The sequence below is a fragment of the Canis lupus genome, chromosome 5, assembly GCF_011100685.1.
Source record: "Canis lupus familiaris isolate Mischka breed German Shepherd chromosome 5, alternate assembly UU_Cfam_GSD_1.0, whole genome shotgun sequence".
NCBI classification, from domain to species: Eukaryota; Metazoa; Chordata; class Mammalia; order Carnivora; family Canidae; genus Canis; species Canis lupus.
Window position 1 is genome coordinate 67,746,116 of NC_049226.1, and position 21,387 is coordinate 67,767,502.

Consider the following 21,387-nt stretch of genomic DNA (forward strand, 5'->3'; position numbering starts at 1 on the left):
AGGACAGGGGGACACATCCATTTTCTAGTCGTGCAGTCACCCATCCATCCTAGAAAGGTTTGCTGAGCACCGATCGTGTGCAGACCCTCTTCTAGGCAGCAGTAAGTACATCAGGGACCCTGCTCAACACCAGTGTGCTGCTCGAGGACACAGAACACTCACCAGCAACGACACTGTTACTGACCCTTTGCTGGGTGTGTGACTCCTCCTTGCAGCCTTCCCAGCGGCTGCCGCCAGCCCCTCCACTTCGCGGATCAAGAAGCCCCCACTAGAAGTAGCAGACCCAAGAGCCTGTGCCTTTCCTTCTGTCCCCTCCTTCCTTCCCCTCCCTGTGTCCCTCTGTTTTGTTTGAAATAACAAAGAGAAAGAGCCAGAAAAGGCAACACCCACACTTAAGTTACCAGCTGGGCAACCGTATGTCCTGGTTTGCCCGGGACAGTCCCGGTTCTCACCTAACACCCCACGTAATAAATAATAGCACCTGCTGTGCTCTCAGATGTGCCCTGGTTTGGACCTCGCTGAAGCCAGATAAACTCCCTTTCCACTCTGGAGCTGAAGGAAAAATGTAACAGGAGAGAAAAAGGGAGAGTCCTAGGACGGAGCAACCACTGAGCAACCACTGAGCAATCTCTGAAGGCTTCCTGGAAGAGGTGGGGCTGAGTCGTGCCTGGAGGAAGGGAGATACCCCTACCCAGGTGCCGAGGCCGGAACCCAGGCCGGTGCTCAGCTTTATTGGTCTGCTTCAATAGTCTGCTCTGGGGGGGACCCCAGAAAGTACAGAGCGTGAGCAAGGGGCAGAGTTGGGGCCGTGCCCCTGTGATGGGAACCGCCCCTGACAGCCCCCGGCCGCCCTCCCCGTGTCCTGCCGGGCCCTGGTGGTGCTGCCCAGCGCCCGTGGGGTGGACGAGGTGTTCTGGCAGCTGCTGTCCCGGCAGGATCTGGGCCGTGCTCGGCCTGACAGAGGGCCTGGCCCCTGGAAAGCCACAGCCCGCTGTCCTCCCCGCCACGGCCCTGAAGCGATTCTGGAGAACCTTCGCGACTTCTCCAAGTCTACGGAGCAGTTTCCTAACTGGGGTTGGACCTCCTGGAATCAAGGAGACATCTCATCCTGCATGGTGGCGCGGGACGCAAGCTCTGCGCCATGCACCTTGGATCCCAGGTGACGATCGGCAAATCACCTGACGCCCCCGCCCCCCTCACCCGGCTGAGCCTTATCATCTGGAACATGCGGGAAGAACAGTGCCTCCTCGCAGGGCTGCGAGCATTCTGTGAACTGGCACCTACCAAGTGCGGCAGACGGCCTTGGTATCCAGTAGGTGCTCGCTAAACACCGGCTGCCACGGTCCCTCTTGCTGCACAGGTGAGGTGCCCAGAGAGGGGACCGGGAATCAGACTTCTTCCACGGCAGTCCAACCGGTTTGGTGGACTCCGCTTGAATGCTCTCGAGGTCAGGGAGCTTACTACCTCACAGCCGGCCGGCGGGTCTACAGGTGGGCAGTGGAGCATGCTTCCCCTCTTCTGCGTGCTCCTCCTTAATCAGATGAAATCACAGCCAGGGGGTGCAGGGTCAGGAAGAGTACGCGCCTCCCACTGCACAGCCAGGTGCCCCGCATGCTGTCTGTGCTGCCCAAAAAGCTGGCCTTGCTCAGGTCATGCAGGTGGGAGGCCCTTATGCCCCACCTACTACGGGAACAGGCGCTCCAGGGCTCCGGCATCACCAGGGCCAGGTGTATCTGCCGCTCCCAGGATCCCCGTGCAGACCGAGCTCCAATCATGTCGTCTTTGGCCTTCTCGCCCTGCTCCCCAACTCCCAGATCTGCCCGGCTCACATCCCAACCCTTCCTGCCCTTCCCCTCCCACTTCTTCCAGAAGCAGGAGATAGCTTGTGAGACAGGTCATTCATTTGGGCTCTAGACCTGGCTGTGTCCCGGGCAGGTGGGCAGTCCCCTGCAGGGGTGCTCTCTCCTCTGTAGGCCACCTGGCTCCCAGGTCGCCCCCCTCAGACCTACTGCAGTGCTCGACGTCGGGTGCCCAGAGCCGGCGCAGGGGGAAGAGGGAGTGCCCAGGGTGGGGGCACAGGGATACACCTGAGGAGGGGGAGGAGGGGGCCCAGGGGCTCCAGGGCTTGCTGCCACGCCTCAGTGCTCTGCTACGCCCTGGGCACCCCTGGACATCACATCTGTCCCCTAGGCCATGCTCACGCTCTACACACGCTCCGAGATGCCCCCGTGGCCAGGACACACGCCCCTCACCAAGTCACAGGCCAGCACTCTACTGCCCCCCCACGTCTGTCTTCTGTCCTGGGAGTCTGGCCAGTGTCCCAGGACCCATGAACCCCCCCCACGTGGCCCTGCGGGAGACTCACCCGGCAGGAGCACTTTCCACTTGGGGCTCTTCTGGTCCATGAGAACTGACTGTCCCAGGCCTGGCCCCCCCCGCCCCTGGCCTGGCCTGGCCTGGCGGCCTTGGAGCAGCTCCCTCTGGCCTGGGGGAGGGTAGAGGGGGCGGAGCAGCAGGGCAGGAGGAGCAGAGCAAGGCTCCCTCAGCTCTGCTATTCAGTTTCAGGAGCAGCCTCCCAGGAGTCAGGAGAGAGAGAGACGGGGCTGCCCAGCAAGCCACGGCACAACCCTGCGGGCGGCGGGCCCTCCTCCTGCCCTCCCAGCCTCCAGCCCGCCCTGGCACACACCCCCGCGGGCTGCAGATGGAGCGCCGCGGGGCGGAGGGTGGCGGGTGCCGGGAGCCGCGGTGGCCACTTCCTGCTTTCCCTGCAAATCCTTGCACTGTTCATCGGCGGGTCCCACAGCGGGTCACCTGACCCACCAGGGTCACCCCCGTTCATTCCCACGATCGCCCGGCAGTCTCTTCTGAGCACCTACTACGCGCCAGGTCCCGCAGCGCGCCGGGGCGTGCTTAGGCAGAAGGGGCCCTCACGTGGCCGCGTTCCCAGAGGTCAGGAACAGCACGGGCCGACGTCAGGGGGACACAGGCCCGGGACAGCTCAGCTTAGGCAGAAGGGGAGGGTGCGGGCCCAGGGCCCTAGACCCCGGACGCTAGGCCTCGGCGGGCACCTCGTGGGAAGGCTGTGCCAGGGTGGGCGAGGGCCCGGTGCTGGCGGGAGGCAGGGTGTGGAGAAGCAGAGGCAGGGGTTCCCGGGCTCTGAGGGGGACGCCAGGGCAGGCGGGGGGCGGGAAGCCACCTGCTGCAGGACTCTGGTCTCTGCTGCCTGGGACAGGAGCACCCCTGGGAGACAGAAGGTCTCCTAAGGGAAGGAAGGAAGGAAGTAGCAGAAGCCCACTGCCTGGGGGTCTTAGCTCTCAGGGTCTCCTCTCTGCCCTACAAAGAGGCCCAGTTCAAGTGCTCCCTCCTCCCTGGAGCCCTCCTGGCTGTAGTCCACTTTCTCTGCCATTCTGCCCCCTGTGAGGGCCCATCGTGGCCTCTGTGGGCAGAGGGCTGGGCATTCAGGGGGCTGGGGGTGCAGGCCAGGCCCAGAGGGAGGCCCAGGGCCCCCGGGTGTGCTGGTGGGAGGCTGTGGGAGGGGCAGAGCCATTCCAGGTGTCTGGGTTGAACCCCTGCCTTGTACCTGGGGTGGGCAGCAGGGCTGGGGGTCAGGGGGTTGGGGGCAGCCCGGGGCTGTGGCTTCAGCCACATTTCTAGTGGTTTGTTGCATCACCTCCTGGGAACACACTACACTGTACTGAGAACATCCCGGGATGGGTGAGAATCCAGCTCCTGCCAGGACCCCCTCCCCAGCCAGGGTGGTGTGAGGACTCCTGTGGTTCCCCGTCTCCCATCCTAAATATGGTACTTGGTAACTCGGGTCATCTCCATAGTAATGGTCCCGAGAGAAAGGTCCTATCACCATCCTCATGTTCCAGAGGAGGAGACTGCCCCAGGGCGACCCAGAGTGCACCTGCTGGGGAAGAACTGGGCTGTCTCAGGCTCCCCCTGGAGCATGGCCATAAAGCCCCAAGGGCCAGCCCCGGCCAAGCGCCCACATGACATGGTGTCATGTCAACACTCAGCAAATTCCTGTGTGCCCCTGCAGGACCTCACCAGCCTGCCCATGCGTTAGTCCAGGGCTTGGGCCCCATACCCCTCGGGCTGCACGTGGCCAGCTCAGCCTAGTCGCTGTGGCCGGGTGGCAGGTCAGAGAACAGCGCCACAAAGATGGGCATGTGCCAACCCCTGGAGCCCATGAACGTGTCACGTCACTTGGCAAAAGGAACTCTGTGGACATGATTAAGTGAAGAGCCTTGAGATAGAGAGACAGCCCTGGACGATCCAGGGGCGGGGGCCCAATGCAATTACAAGGGTCTTCATAAGAGGGAGGCAGGGCTGCGTGGTGGTAGGTGAGGTGAGGACAGAAGTAAGAGGCCAGAGTGACGTGAGGAGGTGCCACGAGCCAAGGGAGCCTGAGGAGCTGGCAAAGCGAGGAACCTGACTCTCCACCCCCCTCCATTCCCCCCTCCCCAGCCTCCAGGAGGAATCAGCCCCACCCAGCCGCCTCTGACCTCTGGACTGTAAGGTCATAAACTTGTGCTGCTCTAAGCCGCTGGGCTTCACAGATTTGTTGGAATCCTGCAGGAAAGTAGTACAACCGGGAAAACTGTTCCCGGAATCCCGGCTCCTGCATGCAGCAGCCACTGGCTAGGCGCTCTCCTCTGTGTCGGATCCAGGAAGCTTACAGCCCCACATCAGAGTCATCCAAGTTCAACTGAGAGAAAGAACCAATCATTCGCAGCTAACCTTCAAGTATCCTTGACCCCAGGAGATCAAACCTCTGGAAAAGCAGGCAGCTGGGGGGCCCTAGAATTTCATAGTTTAGAGCAGCCCCCAACAAGGGGAGAAACATTCCGGGATGGAGTAAGAACCTGCCTCCCCTGCCCCCAGCCCAGGAAGCCTGAGAAGACAGACGCCTCCTGCGTGTCTAAGAAGCTCATTTTCTCCTTACCTCCCCTTCAGGTTCCCCAGCACTAGCTGGCTTAAAAGCTTGTATCTGCTCCACAAATGTCTACGGGGCACTTATTATGTGCACTGTGCCAGGTTCAGGAGAGAGAAAGAGGACAGGAAGAGATAGTCCCTGCCTTCATGAAGAGGGCAAGTGTGCTGAGCACAGGCTGCCCCGGGGCCTTTGCACTTGCTCTTCCCATGGCCTGGAACTCTCCTCAGTACTACCTCCTCAACAAGGCTTTCTTCTGTGACCACCCTGCCTAAAGTTACACCTCTCACTTCCCTGTGTCCCTGCACCCTATTTTTCTTCATGGCACCTACCACCACCTGGGTCACACATTTTGCCTAACATGGTCTTTGGCACGCAATGGTAGGTGCTCAATAAATATTTATGAACAAATGCATACATGTAAGTGATAGTGCAGATGTGCAAACAGGCAGTCATGGTGAAAACACAAGCAAAGGTCTGCTGGGAGAGATGCCCAATGTTCAAATGGTTTCTGCTCTAAATTAGGTCATAGGTGCAAGTTGTGCAGGGCATGGTAGGGCTTGGAAATGAAGCTCTTCGAGCCAACTAAACCTACATGGTGCCAAACTGTGGTAGCTGACGTCCCCGAGTGCCAGTTTATCAGCTTGAACCCAGTCAAGGGGAAAGCAGGAGAGCGGTGGGTGGAGGCCACATGGCCACAGGTGCAGGAAGCCTTGGAAGGGGCATCTGTGTCCAGCTCCAGCTCCCCGAGGCCCCCACAGGAGCGCCCCCAGAACAGGCGGTTCTAATGCTTGGCTCATCTCTTCTTTTCCACCTGAAAGTCCGATCACAAACCTCCTTGGAAAGAAATGGGGGCCGAGGCACGCAGACCCTCCCAGCAGCAAGTCCACGAGGAAAGAGCTACTCTGATCTCTGTGCCATCACGAACTGCACTTCAGCCAATGCTTGGTTTATAAACCCTGCACATTAAATTATCTTCTTATTTCAGGAAAACTGAGATTGACAGACACCCAAGTCACATGCCAGCCTGGGAGCAGCTGAGAGCGAGCGGACCCTGGGTAAGCAGAAGAACGGAGAGAAGGGTGTTAGGCCCATAGGGGTGAGTTCCTGAGAAATGTCAGAGAGGCTCCTGGAGAGACGTGGACTCAGAAGTGAAGGGCCTCTGAAGGCTGCCTGGCTTCCTAAACCTCCTGCCCCGACTTGCAGGCCCTGTGCTCCCCAGCATTACATGAGTTCCCAGAAGATAAACAAGCGGCTTGTTGCAGAGAAAACAGGCTTTGGATCCCAGCTCAGCTGGAGCCACACACGGGAAGGGAGAGAGGGGAGAGAGAGGGGAGGCCCTTGGGCTGCCAGACAGCGCCTTCCCACCAGAGCTGGCAAGAGGGGGCGTGCAGGGCTGGAGAAGCCATGGCTGGACCGGCCTCTGTGCCCTCCGAGCAGCTGCCACTTGGCAGCAGGGGCAGGAGTCCTCCGAGTGCCTCTGTCAAAGCACTCAGCACCAGCACCCGCTCCAAGTGAGGCCTGCCAAGCACTTCTCGGGGCCTGAGCCAAGTACCCAAGTGGAGGCCCTGCCTTTCCAGCCCCAGAGGCCCAGGGCTGGGAGCCCATTTGCCCAACAAAGAGACAAAAGGCTCTGTGGGGCCAGGACTTCAGGTAGCCATCAGGGGCCAGGACCAACTCCCTGTTCCTGAGAGCCAGGCCCTGTGCTAAGCACAGGATGTAGATCTACTCTTGGATCCTCACAGTGACTGAGGAGGGGGGTGAGAGTGAGGGAACCAGGGTACAGGGATGTTACCTGCCTGATACCAAGGCTGGGAAGAGCAGAGGCCGGATTTGTACTTAGGGAGCAGGAGTCCAGAAAAATGAAGCAGGCCCTGGATCGGCATCTACATACATTCAACTCCTGGGCAAGTCATATCGCTTATTCCCCTGGACCCCCTACTCCAGGAACTCAGCTCCTAGGAACCCGCGTGATTCTCCACTGGCTTCCTTCTTTTGTGTCCCCAGCCTGAGTCTTGAAGGTCACCTTTCCCGAGAGAGGTAGGTGAGCCACAGCACCCGCATGCAGAGCTACCCAGTGTCCATGGAGGAGAAGAGGTGTGCATGTGTTTTCCTGCTGTTTGCACAGACAAGGCTAAGCAGGATGGAAGTGTGCAGTCTCAGGTAGGTTCTCGGAAGCAGATAAGGAGACAAGGATGTGTGTGCAAGTGCTTTCTAAGGCAGAGCATTCAGGGAGACTGAGGAGAGGACAGGAGCAGGGAGCCGAGGAGGCAAGAGGCAAATCCAGGTAAAGCCCCAGCCTGGCAGGAGCCCCAGAGGGTCATCTGCATCCTTTGCTGGAAGCCAAGGGGCTGGGCTTCATGCCCCACACCTGCAAGGGCACACGAGCTCCCAGCTCTTCCCCTGAAGTACATGGGGGCCAAGGGAGGGTGTCTGGGTGGAGCGCCACAGGCTCGGACCCACGGTCTCGGAGCTCACAGAGCACTGGATGAACTGCCCAGGAGAACGTGCCGCGGGGCCAGAGATGGGCAGCCAACTGTCAGCAGGCCCGGCCCCTCCTACACGGGACTGGTGTTACTGCCCGGCACCCTCTGCCTCTGGGTGAGGCGGGAACTGGTTCAGGCCAAAAAGGAAGCGACGTGGGTCGCCTCAAGGCCAAGGTGGGTGAGTATCCGTGTTCTCTTCCTTGTGTCTGCTGGTGAGGGAAGCAGGGCACTCTGGAAGAAATGTCAGAGCCATGGGCTCAGGGGACAACTAGGACCCTGTGTCACCCACCAGGAACCACGATGGGTTCAGGAGTATCTGTTACAGCACCGGTCAGGGCTTGCCCTAACACAATTGATTTTATTTTTAAAATTATTTTTTAAAGATTTTACTTATTTGACAGTGAGCAGAGAGAGAGAGCACAAGCAGGGGGAGCAGCAGAAGGAGAGGGAGAAGCAGACTCCCCGCTTGAGCAGGGAGCAGATGCAGGGCTGGATCCCAGGACACCAGGGTCATGACCTCAGCTGAAGGCAGACGCTTCACCGACTGAGCCACCCAGGCACCCCTCCACTATCTCTCTTTATAGAGATATTATTAGGTACTGCCACAGCTCCGAAAAGGACATCTAGGGCCCAGAGGGCGCAACTCTGGGGCTATCACTTAGCTATGCATATGGCAGCCCTGATGACCACACAAGAAGCACATTCATCACAGAGACCACAACCCTGGGGTTGTGCAGTGTGCAATCTGCACAACCTTGCACGGCAACCCTGAGTACCTCCGTGATGTTCATCCCACTGATGTTCATCCCGCTACAGGAAGACTACATTTTTACCACACCTACTCGCAGTTGGAACAGCTAAGCTTGGGGAAGATTCTGAACCTTGCAAAGTCTCCATGTCTGGGGAGTACCTCTCTGCCTTGGAAACTTGGACCTAGGTCTCGGACACCGAGCCACACTCTCACGTATCACCAGATGGTGCTGCTCTCTCCCAAGGAGGCTGTGGCTGCACAAAGATAATTGTTCAGGAATGCCTGTTCCCATCAGTTTGTGATGAATTGGGAGTGTCCTCTTGCTGGATTTTATACCACAGGCAAGTATGCCACATGAGAAATGGATCTTGCTTTGATTAAAGGCTTAAGAATATGGGACAGAGCTGAGCCTGGGGGCTCGTGATCCTATGAGGGAAGGCCATCTTATGGCCAGGCTTTGGTTATCTCCTACCAGCTGGAGACGTCTGGTCAGTCCAAGCTACGTGGCTTGCCTGCACAAGAGTCCTGGCCCTGAGGTCCCTACCTCCCCGGCAGCCCCAGAGCTATACTCCCTGCAGTCAGCAAGTGACCACGTCCTAGGAGGGCATTCTGCACCACGCTACATCCACCTCTGGGAGAGAAGCAAGCAGGGTGGCCACCTGAGTACCTGGGGGGCGCCGGGCCCAGCCACCTGGCCTGGCACAAGGGCTCCTGCTGTGACAGCTCCCCACCCCCCTCCCGCCAGCAAATGCTGCTGTCTCTTTGTACAAGACGTTTGCAGGGATTCGAGGGTCAGAAGTGGACTGCACTGGGTAGCTACCCTGCCAGGCAGCAGATGCCTACAGCCACCCAGGCCTTCTGGGAAAGGCCCCTGCCCCCATGAGCACTGGGGTGGAAGCCATCATCTCAGGAGGTGGGGGGAGGCCGTGGAGAGACGGGTTTGGAGCTCTGGAGAGAGGAAGTGCCAGGAAGGGGTGTGTGTGTGTGTGTGTGTGTGTGTTTGTGTGCCCATGTGCACAGGTCAGAGAGTCCCGGGGCATGTGTGTGCACATCGGTCCACGTGTCTGTACCCGTGTGTGTACCCTTGTGTGTGGTGCGTTTGCCAGGTCCCGTTCCTGCACGCCCCAGCTCCTGTATCCGTGTGTCTGGATGTGCTCACCCCCAGCGCCTGCCCGCCATCCAGCTGGCAGTGCACAGCTGGACCTGGAGGCTGTGCCTGCCCGCCCGATGAGAGGTGGCAGGTGTGTAATAAACCATTAGTCACTGTCACGTTTCTGAGCAGCATCAGCGGCCTCCCGGGGAGGAGCCTGAAGACAGGACGGCGCTCCTGGCAGGCCTCTGGCTGTGAAGCTGCGCACCCCCCTCCGGGCAGGGCTGCAGCCTGACGGTAGCAGCTGGCAGACGCGGGCCTTGGGCCCCTGCTCCGCCCCAGGCAGCCCCAGGGCTGGGGGGCTGGGGGGCTGGGGGGCTGGGGGGCTGGGCCTTGTGTGTGCCAGTGGGGGTGGGGGATAGGATCCCCCAGAGTCTGGTTTTGCAGGATATTCCCCAAAGCTGAGGTGTGGCTGGGGTGGAGGAGGTGGGGCAGGAGAGCATCCTCCAGGGCACTCCATGCTGCCAGGAAGAGGCGCGGCCAGGTGCCCGGGGATCACAAACCACAACGGCGCAGACATCAGCCAGTGCTGCCGGCACTCGGGGCCAGAACTACACCGGACATCTTCCATCCCAGTTGAGCCGATTCCCACCCACGCCTATCCTATAAGCCAGGCCCTCCCATTAGCCTTCATTCCCATTTCTTGGAGGAGGAAAGAGACATGGAGCAGAAGAAGACACACGTGCAGGGCTCCAAGTGTGCTGGGGGCTGGAGGGAACGGCTCCCCAAACAGCATCCTCACCCACCACCTGCAGGCCCATCTGCCAGGGTCTGGGGATCCCTCAGGGGCCTGCATGGTCTGGAAGCCCCTGGTCACTTGGACGTGTCCCTTGCCGAGAGCATTCCACAGAGAGAAAGGGGTTGTCCTGGAGACGGATGCCCCAGATGGAAGCCCTGGACCTGAGAGTGGGGCAGGCCAGCTGCCCCCCAACCCTGCCCCCGACTCCCCACATCAGCTAGCCTGTCTCCTCCCAGCACAAGCAGTGCTGTCAGTGGGGCACATACCAGGGGCTGGCATGGGCCTCACTCACTGCCCTCTCAGGGCAGTGACAGGCAGGCCACATACAGGGACCCCCTCTGAGGACAGAAATATGGCCTGAAGGGGCTGCTCTAGGACCTGCCCCAGGTAAGGACGCAGGTGCCCACACACAGACATGACATCCGGCCTAATGGCCTGCCTGGGATCCACTTGCTGCCCCTGGCCCGTGTCCACAGGCCTCGCGGTGAAGGCCTCAGGACTCCACACTCCCAGGCCCATCACCCAAGGAGGGACAACCTCTCTGTCTTTGGGGAAGATGCCACGATGGGCAGACAGGGTCTCTGTGGCTGGTGCGATGGCAGCGAAATGCCCATGCTGGGCACCCGTGGACAGCATCCTCCCCCAGTCACAGGCTCCCGGCCCGGCTGACACCAGCCCCCAGAGAGACATGTGCCAGGCCCCGGCGCATTCATGACGGAGAAGCCTAGAAACGGTTCCCTCACCACAGGCAGAGAGAGGACATCGGAACAGCCCAGGGCGGAGACCACACAGCCGGCTGGGGACGCCGGGCAGGACAGCCGGCCGAGATGTGGCTCAGATCGCCAGCAAAAGGAGGTAATCGGGGTTTGGGCAAACACAGGTATGCTGGAAAGAGGCGCATGTGGGCAGGCGGTTCCTGGGGGGCAGAAGTGGCCAGGTGAAGGGCCTGGCCCAGCACTGTGGGCAGTGGTTTCAAAATGAACAAGTGCATACAATGCAATTATAGGTAATAAATATAACATACAGAGGCCGTCTGTGAATCAGGGATGGGAGGGTGTCAGGAAGCACGGATTCTAATGAAACCACAAGTTGATTTAATCTCCGAGGAGTGTGAAAAAAAGATCCAAACCCCAGGAAGGGAGACGCAGCCTCCAGGCTCTCCCCGAGAACACGGTGACCGTGGGGTGGAGGTCTGTGCCCGGACGCAGTGCTGGGAGCCACCCTCCCTGCTGCGATGGCACGAGCCACGCCAGCACCCAGAGACGGGAGAGCACTGGTGTCTACCTGTGCCTGCGAGGTCCGCTGCGGCCCCAGCCACGCTGCTCTGCTGACACCGGGTGGGCCCCGGCTCCTGGGCCGGCCTGGGGCCTCTGGGCGTGCTCTCTGCTGGGGCGCCTGGCCGGGGTTCAGGCTCCCTGGATGGAGGGTGGACAGTTGTTGATGCCTCAAGAGATGCAGCTGTGACCTGGAAGGACAGGAGGGGACATGGTGAGTCTTGGCCACACTTGCCCAGAGATGCCCAACAGGTGGACACCCGAGCCGCCGGGCACCACTCCTCCCCCACGATGGCCTGGCTTTGTCATCGGGGACTCGGCTGAGCTAGCTTGGCTGGCTTGGCTTTTGTCCCCGGCAAAACCAGTGTGAATGTCTTCCTTGCCCAGTGACTGCTGCCTGAGGACACCTGCTGGCCCCGTTGCTCCCCAAGCCCCCTCAGCTCTGCACCGAAGTTGGCAATAGCTACCCGCTAGTTAATTATAACTATAATGATTAACCTAGCTAATCTTCAGTTTCCTCCACGTGGTGGTCACCCCATTCCACACACACCCATTCCCCACCCCAACCCCTGTTTCCTATTTTTTTTATTGTGGTAAAATATACCTAACATAAAACTTACCATCTTGACCATTTGCATTAAGTACATTTATGGTATGCAACCATCACCTCGACCCATTTCCAGAACTTTCTCACCCAAACAGAAACTCCATACCTGGTGTGCTCTAACTCTCCAGACCCTCTGATGCCCACCATTTCTCCATTCTACTTTTTTTTTTTTTTATGATAGTCACACACACACACACACACACACACACACACACACAGAGAGGCAGAGACATAGGCAGAGGGATAAGCAGGCTCCATGCACCGGGATCCCGACGTGGGATTCGATCCCGGGTCTCCAGGATCGCGCCCTGGGCCAAAGGCAGGCGCTAAACCGCTGCGTCACCCAGGGTTCCCTCCATTCTACTTTTTAAAAAAAATTATTTATTTATTTATTCATGAGAGACACAGGTAGAGGGAGAAGCAGGCTCCTTGCAGGGAGCCCGATGCCGGACTCCATCCCGGGACTAGGGTCACACCCTGAGCCAAAGGCAGACGCTCACCCGCTGAGCCACCCAGGTGTCCCATCCTACTTTCTTTCTGTCTTTAGGACTCTGACTATCCTGGTCATGCCATCCTCTTCCCCACATCTAGGGAAACTGAGGCTTAGGAGGAGTCTGTGGTTGCAGAGCCGCTTGACTCTGAGGCAGGGTCAGCCCAGACAACAGGGCTTCAGGTCCTGGGCTCCCACTCCAACCTCAGAGGCTTCGCCCTGCTGGTGGGGGAGGCAGTGACACAAGCCCTGCACAGGGTCCAGGGCCCCAGTGCCCACAGCCACCCAGGGGCCAGTTCTGGTGATTGGTGACCCCCCAGGGGTCGACTACGAGCTCCAGGGCCAGCACGGCTGTCACAAAGCGCTTCATGTTGGTCCAGTTGTTTTAGGGATTACTGCCATAAAACCAAAGTGCCCTAAGAGAGATGGATGGCCCAGAATTCCCTGGGTGAGCAGGGCCTCCGCCAGCCCTCCCTGGGAGAGGCGGATACGTTTACCGTTTGTTTCCGGGAATGCTTTAATTTATGGGATCCATATGGTGACACTGCCCAGACCACAGCCCCCGCAAATCCCACAGGCGTGCTGGCGGCTTAGGCTGGAGCCAGGAGGAGGCGGCATCTCAGCCCGACACACTTTATTCCCTCGCTCGCTTGCTCAGGGGCAGGGGGCCCATCAGCATGGCAGGGACGCTGGAGCCCCATACATATCCCGTCTGGTCGGGTTTTAGCTGCTTTTGCAATCTTATCCTAATTGTCTTGGGAAACTGCCCGGCACAGGCTGCTGTATCCACTATTACTCACAGGATGGCTTGCCCAGCCAGCATGGGAACTATCTATGTGGTGGTACCTGGTCAAACCCTCTGAGGGGGGTGCTGGAGGGGCATGGGGGAGGGCAGTGGGGGAGGGGCTGGCTCTGATCCCCGCCCACCGGCTGGTAGAAGGGAGAGAGGGGAGACCCCCTCCTGCTTCTCCTCCCTAGACCCCCTCCAGGGTCCTGCTGGGGGAAGGCGAGGGGGCCACTTTTTGGGAGTTAGAAGGCTGGCTCCCAGGATGGGGAGCTGTAGGCAGGAGGACCTCATTTACTGAGTACCTACTATGTGCCATGCTTAATCTTCCCAACAGCCATATCACGCACCAGGACACAGAGGCATGAGGAGATAAAGTGGCCTGTCTGAGCTCCTAACTGTAATTGGAGGCATCAGGACTTGAACCCAAGCAGCTGGGAGCAGACTCAGCTGTTACAAAGCAAGTAGGAGACATGGCTTTTAAGTAGAGAAGAGCAGACAGCAAAAGACAATTTGCCTGGGCAAGAGAGGTGCAGATGACAAGCACTGCAGGAGTTAGAAGACCTCCCCAGGGGCTGGAGAAATCCGGGCAGTCTTCCTGGAGCAGGTGGAACTTGAACTAGGCCTTCAAAGGGAGCAGGTTTTGAAAGGAAGGGAGGATGGGGAGGGAGGAGAGATTTGAACATTCATCCTCCAGAGACCAGGACAGTGAACCATGAACAAAGTACTGGGTAGGTCAGAATGTAGGGGTGACAATGGCCTCAGTGTCACTGGCATCCCATGGAGGGAATAGAGCTCCATCTTGCCAGATCTCATTTTTTAAGAAGAGGCTGGGAATACACTATCATTGATTTATTTTCATTTAATTATTTTTCAAAGATTATTTATTTATCTGGGAGGGGAAGCGAGCATGCAGTGGGGAGGGCAGAAAGAGAAAGAGAAAGAATCTCAAGCAGACTCCCCGTTGAGCGCAGAGCCTGGTGCGGGGCTCGATCTCATGACCCTGAGATCATGACCTGAACTGAAACCAAGAGTTGGATGCTCAACCAACTGAGATGCCGAGGCGCCCTGGAAACCCACTTTTAAAGGCTGCACTCTCATGATTATTAAATATTGGCATCTAGTCCAACACATGTTAACACACTGTGTGAATGCTCATCCGCGGTTGGCAGGAACGTAAAATGGGGCAGCTCCTCAGGTCAAACGTTGTGTTACCATATGACCCAGCAATTCCATTCCTGGGCAGATATCCCAGAAAACCAAAAACCCGCATCCGCACAAACACCTGTACGTGGGTGTTCATGGCAGCCCCCAGCCCCACAGGAAAACACATTCTGCCAACAGCCCGAGAGAATCTGGAGGTGGGTCCTTCCCCGGTCGAGCCTCCAGATGCACAGCTGGCCGGCGCCTTGACTGGCAGCCTGTGAGGACCGGAGTGGAGGCCCTGACGAGTCTTGTGAAGATAAATGAGTTGCTATCTAAGCTGCTAAATGTGTAGTTGCTTGTTATGCAGCAGTGGATAGCTATGACAACCTGTAAAGCTCTAGAACAGTGCCCGGCCCAGATATAAATGTTTCTTGGCACCACTCTATGCCAGAAACACAAGGGGACCGGATGCTGGTCCCGCCTGCATGCTAGCTCTTCCCACTGCTGTGACTCTTGCTGGAAGTGAAAGAATTTCACCCCCTTTTCTCTGGTGGTCGTCTGCAGCTGCCCATGACTCCTGGCGGGGGGTAGGGGGGCTCAGCCAGTATTAACGACAGGCCAGGCTGCCGACACGTGGTGTCCTGAATACAGATCATCTCACGCGAGGCTCATCTTAGGTGGGCGCAAGGGTTCTCAGCCAGACCATCAAATGGAGGTAAAGAGTCGCCTTTGCTTTCACTTCAAAGCCAAATGTATGACAGTTCCTGACTCATCGAAAGCAGGCCCTGAACCCACACATTCATCATTCCCTCTCGACCACAGCCGAGAGTTCTGAGCTCACGGCTTGTCTCCATTCATCCATTCAAGGTACTTGTAGGAGCGGGCCTGGGACATACATTGTTCCCTGACCTGGGGACCTTGGAAATTGCAGCATCTCAGAGCAGCCCACGGGGCCCCCACAGATCAAGTGGAGTGAAGGCTGTTGTTCCCTTTGTTTTCTTGGATCACGTACTAGGATTACAGCGGTAGGTGGTTAGTGGGGCAGGGCAAAAGGGGGCAAATTGCCAGGGTTCTTTCTAATAAAGGTGGGCATCTAATAAAAGGAGCCCATCACTGAAGATCCTAACGAGATCTTATATTGTTACACTTTCTCCAGGGAACTGAGTGAATTTTAGAGAAAGCCGACCCAGGTAAATTTAGCAGCTGGGCAGATGCCATGTCCCTGCTCCAGAGGGGAAAACCATGTCACGATGTTGTCAGCACCCAGCTTTGTCTTATTAATCTTACTGGTGCGTGAGGCCCCAAGTCTGGGAACCCCTGTTCTGTTTTTGTTGCTTTAAGGATTTTATTTATTTATTCATGAAAGACATGGAAAGAGAGGTAGAGACACAGGCAGAGGGAGAAGCAGGCTCCATGCAGGGAGCCCGACGTGGGTCTCAATCCCAGGACCCCAGGATCATGAGCCGAAGGCAGACCCTCAACCACTGAGCCCTCCAGGTCCCCCCTCTGCTCTGTTATTAAAAACGGCCTTATTGAGGGACACATGGATGGCTCAGTTGGGTAAGTGTCCAATTCTCAGTTTCGGCTCAGGTTGTGATCTCAGGTCCTGGGATTGAGCCCCACGTCAGGCTCTGCATTCAGCCCAGAGCCTGCTTGCTGTCTCTGCTCCTACCCCCAAGCTCTCATTCTCTCTCGCTCTCTCGAATAAATAAATTTTAAAAATCTTAAAAACAAAACAAAAAACCCCAGTCTCATTGAGATATAATTCACATAAACTATACAATTCACCCATTTAAAGTGTACGATTCAATGGCTTCTAATAGTCTCGCAGAGTCATACAACCATCACTGGAATCCATTTCAGAACATTTCCATCACCCCAAAAGGAAGCCCGACCCACTAGCCGCCACTCCTTATCCCTCCCCAGCCCTGGCAGCCACGACCTCCTGTCCGTCTCCATAGATTTGCCTGTTCTGGCGATTCATACACGCGGTACCCTACAGCGTGTGGCTCTTTGTGTCTGGCTTCTTTCACTCAGCATGTTTCCCAGGCTCATCCATGTCATAGCGTGCAAAACATGTATTTTTGAAAACCAGGAAAGTTCCGGTTGGAGGGCCCAGAGCAGCCCAGGGGCTGGACGAAGCACCAGGATTTCTCCCTCTAGCAGCCTCTGCGGCAGAGCCGATGTCTGCCCCCCTCCCAGGTGCCTGGCCAGACCCCACCTCTCAGCCTGGGGGCAGTGGGTGGCCGTGCACAGGGTCCCAGCCACTCCCCCCAATGGGGAGATCTTAGCAAAGTGACTTCATCTCACTCGACCTCTGCTTCCTCTTCCATAAAAAGGGACAGGATAACAATGAGTGTCTATTGCCATAAAAAGGGAGAGTGGAGAGAATCAGACACTACATGTACTGGCACATAATAGCTGCTCAAGAAATGGCAGCCAGTCTCATGACCTGTGGCATGAGTGTCAGAAACAAGAGGCAAAGGGGTGCAGTGGCCAGAGGGCCCCACAAAGCCTGGAAGGGTGCGCGTTGGGGAAGGCTTCACTGCACTGACCTCGGCGGGGGGCTCACCTGGCCTCTGGGGGGTTTTGGCTGCTGCCAGCAGGGCCACCTTCCAGGCCCCCCTTGCCTGCTTCTGGCCTGGAGGCCCAAGTCAATCAAGGGGTCCCTGCAGTCACTGGGGCACGGGCTGCCCCACTTTCTTTACAATCCTGAATCTTACTCTAGTTCCAAGTCAGCTCAGGATGCACTAAGGAAGCCAGCTGTGCCGGCCTTGGATACAGCAGATGTTGCTGCTTACTGCTGCCCTAAGTACAGGTGACAGGCACTCATGACTGCTCTGAGCTCAGTTTACGCTTCTGGGAAAAGGGCTAGTAATGCCTACCCCAGATTTACTGAGCACCTGTTATGTGCCAGGTGCCTACCAAGCTCCTGACGTCAGTAGCCTATTTACTCCTTCCAACAACCCAACCTTACCTCCCACATTTTGAGGAGAAAACCCAGGCACAGAGAAGCCAAGACAGTTGCCCAAGGTCACCCAGCGGGTCACAACCACAGCTGAGTATCAGGCCAGCGCTGTGTCCTGTGTCCAGCACTCAGACTGCACAGCGCCTGGCACACCGTGTGGCTCACTGAACACTAGCAGGTTCTGATGCCCACACTCGCTGCCTCAGCAGACACACAGCAACACACAGGCCGGCCCCAGGTCTCCAGGATGCAACTCTGTGCCGCAGGTAAACGGCAGTGGGTTTGCTGATGGGCTGTGACCGATTTATTTCAGGAGCAAGGCCGGGAGGATGAGACAGGGCACAGAGCAGGAGAAGAGGAGGAGATGCCAGGATCCCGATGGCTCAAAAGAACACAGCATCACCTTCCCTTTGCCCCAGGGAAAAACTGGGCAGAGGCCGGAAGCCGAGTTTGGGGAGAAAAGTCACCTGCCTCCCAAACGGTGATGGCTGGATCACGCCTTGGCTGGGCGGCTGGGCGGGCACGGCCAAGGGCGCCTTCTGAACTGGCCGGAGACCTCTGTCTGCCAGCTGTTGGGGGATGCAGTGGAGGGAAATAAGGGGACACGGCCCAGCCCTGCCACAGGCCCCCCATCCCCCTCCTGGCCCGCAGCAGCCCCCGCCAGAGCCCCCCCACAGAGATACTGTGCTCTGCACTCTCTGGTGGGATTCCCCGTTCTGCACTGCAAGCTGGTGCATCGGAGGCCAAAAACCAGTATTTTACGCCCCTTAATTCCCTGTAATAGCTCCATAATGGCAAGCAGAGAACTCCAAACACTGCAGTAAAGGGAACGATAAGGCTCTGGGTCAGGGGGAGCCTAGGCTGTCGAATGCAGAGTCCCCGATAAGCAGACAAGTACAGGGTTATTAAATGTGCGGCGCAGACCGGGCGTAATTGGAAAGTTATTAGATGTGGAATACACACAGCACCCAGTAAATGAGTAATCAGGGACTAATTAAGCTCACGCGACATAGCAGAGCGCGCTGGAGAGGCTGGTGGCTGCTGCATCTGTGACAGCAATTAGGGCACTTGGCTGCAGCACTGGGGGGATGGGGGGCGGTGGGTGTCGCCAGCTTGGCCGGGGGTCTTGATCCGATTCTTCCCCACCTGAGTCCTCCCAGGTGCTCCCACCTCCCAGGGGCTAGAGGGAAGCGGGGGAGGCACGGGGCTCATGCAGCCTCGAGGACCACAGAAGCCCAAGAGGACACGTGATCCAGGAAGAATGAAAACAAGGTTTTGTCCCTGGCTTCAAGTCTGGCCCGGTGACAGGTTGCTGCAACTAGGTAAGGAGAGAGAAATGGTCATCTCTTGGGGTGTCTGGGTGGCTCAGTCAGTGAAGCCTCTGCCTTCAGGTCATGAAGGTCAAGCTCAAGTCATGATCTCAGGATCCTGGGATTGAGCCCCATGTTGGGTCCCTGCTTTGGTGGAGAGCCTGCTTCTCCCTCTCCCTCTGCCAATCCCCTTGCTTATGCTTTCTCTGTCAAATAAATAAATAAAATGTCAAAAAAAAAAAAAAAAAAAGAAGAAGAAGTGGTCCTAATTTTTCACCTGAACAGTCTGCAGAGTATGCACAGAACCACCTCCTGGAGCTTGGCCATCAGGAGAGGGGCTGTGACCAGCCTGCTGTATAGATGAGGAGCTGAGGCCAAGAGGAGGAAGTACACGGACATCTCCTGGCCTGGATCCACTGCTGGCAGCCACAGGGCACTTCCCGTGTATGTCTGGGGAAGAGGAAAGCACAGGTGCTTCCCAGAAGGGGAGCCAACCCAATGGAGTGAAAGGCAGTATGTGGCCACGGAGCCACTCAGGGCACCACTCCTGGCCTCCAAGCTGGGTGCTCTTGGACATGTTTTTAATGCCTCAGGGGCTCAGCTTCCTCATCTGTAAGGGTTAGGGGTGTGCTGAGACTCACACCCACAGCCTGAGTGGCCATGAGGGTTCCCTCAGCCTAGCACAGGCTGCAGGGACATGCAGGAAGCCCATGAATGTACTTGTTCAAGCAGGAAGAATGGGAGGCCAGGGATCCCAACCTCATCTGCCACAAAGAGGTCTTCATGGGAGAATGAGAAAGTCCCCAGATCAAGACCAGAGGGGAAGAATCTCCTGGTGCAGATGACACTGGGGTGTATTTCCAAGCCAGGAATACCGTGTCTCCTAAGGGGTGGAAGGCTCACGGGCCGTGATCCTAAAATGGCAGGCTGGCTTGCCCATCAGGCATGGTCGCAGCTGTTCGTTCACAGCAGCTACAAATGCCGGGCCTCTCGCTGATCTTTGCAGGCGTCAGCCCATCAAGCCTTAGACAGTCTGGGTGGGGGGAGGGCAGGAACAGTGAGGCCCCATTGTACAGATGAAGAAGTCAAGGCACAGAAAGGATGACTTGCTTCCAGTGTTTGGCCACATTGCATGGGATGGGCAGGGGAGGTGAGATGTCTCTGAGAACCTTACTGGAAAGCCAGAGTCTGCTGCTAAGGGCACCCAGAGCCTCAGGAGACACACAGGGGTGGGAGCAGAAAGAATGGGAGGGTGGGGTCACAGGGAGGCTGATGGGATATTTGGGCAGCAGGCGGGCCAGTGGGAACTGGCCAGAAGCAGGCATGCCCAGCTTCTGCTGCTCTTGTGGCTGAAAGAAACATTCTAGAAGGTATGTCCCTGACTCCCTCCCTCAAGGCAGGCCTCTGAGGCAACCAATTCCCTCTCATGGCCGGGGACAGGGCAGAAAGCTGCGCGGAGTTGACTGCTTCCAGAGGCAAGAGCGTCTGGCTTGCAGGCAACAGAGCATGAGCGTGCTGTTGGTGAATCCAGCCCAGGCCCAGGAAAGAGCCCTCGTGGACATGGAGGCCCCTGAGTCCTTGGCATCAACTTGGAGCCCCATCTCCTAGAGGCCAGCATGGGGAGCTAGGCTGAGCTGTGACCAATTGCATTTGACACCCCAGATCTCCTGGAGTTCCCATCTCCCACTCTTGCTGTGTCTGCTGTGCCTGCACATCTCCTCCCACTTCCCAGGGAGAGAGCCTCCCATCAGTCTCTGGACACAGAGCCCTTGTCTGCTCCATTCCCAACCCTGCCTCTGTCTGAGTGATCTTTGCAAAACACCATTCATCCTGTTTGCACAAAACCCTTTACCAAAGTTTTCACCCTGCACATGGCATCCAAGAGCTGTGTGATTTGGCCCAACCTAGCCTTTCATACGTCTATCGCACCTCACATCCATCCACCCCATCTGCCTATCCATCAAACCATGCATCTACCCACCTGTCTGTCCATCCATCCATCCATCCATCCATCCATCCATCCATCCACTATCCATTCACCCATCCATCTGGCTGGCCAACTCCTCATCAATCCATTTGTCCATCTATCCAATCATTCATCCATCCACCCATCCAACTACTAATCCATCTGGTTGGCCAACTCCTCATCCATCCATCCATCCATCCATCCATCCATCCATCCATCCATCCATCCATCTATCCAATCATCCATCTATCCATCTGCCCAACAAACATTTATTATGTATTTATTTCCTGCAGTATGCCTGGAATACAGCAGCAAACAAAACAGTTAAAAATTCCCACCATTAAGGAGCTGACATTCTGGTTGGGGAGACAGACATATTCATTCACATGTCAGCTGGTAACAAGTGCTAGGAAGGCAAATAGAAGACAACAGGGGGCAGCCCCGGTGGCTCAGTGGTTTGACACCATCTTCAGCCCAGGGCATGATCCTGGAGTCCCGGGATCGAGTCCCGTGTCGGGGTCCCTGCACAGAGCCTGCTTTTTCATCTGCCTGTGTCTCTGCCGCTCTCTGTCTCTCATGAATAAATAAATAAAATCCTAAAAAAAAAAAAAAAAAAAAAGGAGAAGACAACAGGGAGGAGGGCAGATGAGTAGAGTCAGAGTTTTCTGTAGGCTGGCCTCATTAATGGGATGTTTCAGCAAAGATGTGAAGGAAACAAGGGAGCTAGCCATGGAGGTCGATATATGGAGGAAGAGTGTTGTAGGTAGAGGGAACAGC

The 21,387-nt window shown here is 57.2% G+C and overlaps 2 protein-coding genes across 7 annotated transcripts in view; one reads left to right on the top strand and one right to left on the bottom strand.

The window, feature by feature from the left end:
* The window catches only part of GSE1 (Gse1 coiled-coil protein), a 413,704-nt gene that overhangs the window by 249,748 nt on the left and 142,569 nt on the right, over positions 1-21,387 (bottom strand). For all 5 annotated transcript variants that reach the window (XM_038538121.1, XM_038538122.1, XM_038538120.1 and 2 more), the window contains exon 2: positions 11,350-11,530. In XM_038538121.1, the coding sequence (XP_038394049.1) occupies positions 11,350-11,530 (181 nt within the window). The remainder of the gene's footprint in view (positions 1-11,349; positions 11,531-21,387) is intronic.
* On the top strand, positions 214-9,601 carry LOC119876312. Of its 2 annotated transcripts, XM_038538125.1 has the most exons (3): positions 214-1,360; positions 5,928-5,997; positions 6,947-9,601. In XM_038538125.1, the coding sequence occupies exon 3, from the start codon at positions 8,605-8,607 to the stop codon at positions 9,559-9,561; it is 957 nt and encodes a 318-aa protein (XP_038394053.1). In that variant the 5' UTR covers positions 214-1,360; positions 5,928-5,997; positions 6,947-8,604; the 3' UTR covers positions 9,562-9,601. The 2 variants fall into 2 exon arrangements, with proteins under 2 accessions (XP_038394053.1, XP_038394052.1); XM_038538124.1 differs by having other exon boundaries at positions 5,928-9,601.

Bases quoted from the DNA above. Each gene is read 5' to 3' on its own strand.
- LOC119876312 (XM_038538124.1), top strand. From the start codon at position 8,605: ATGAGGGAAGGCCATCTTATGGCCAGGCTTTGGTTATCTCCTACCAGC.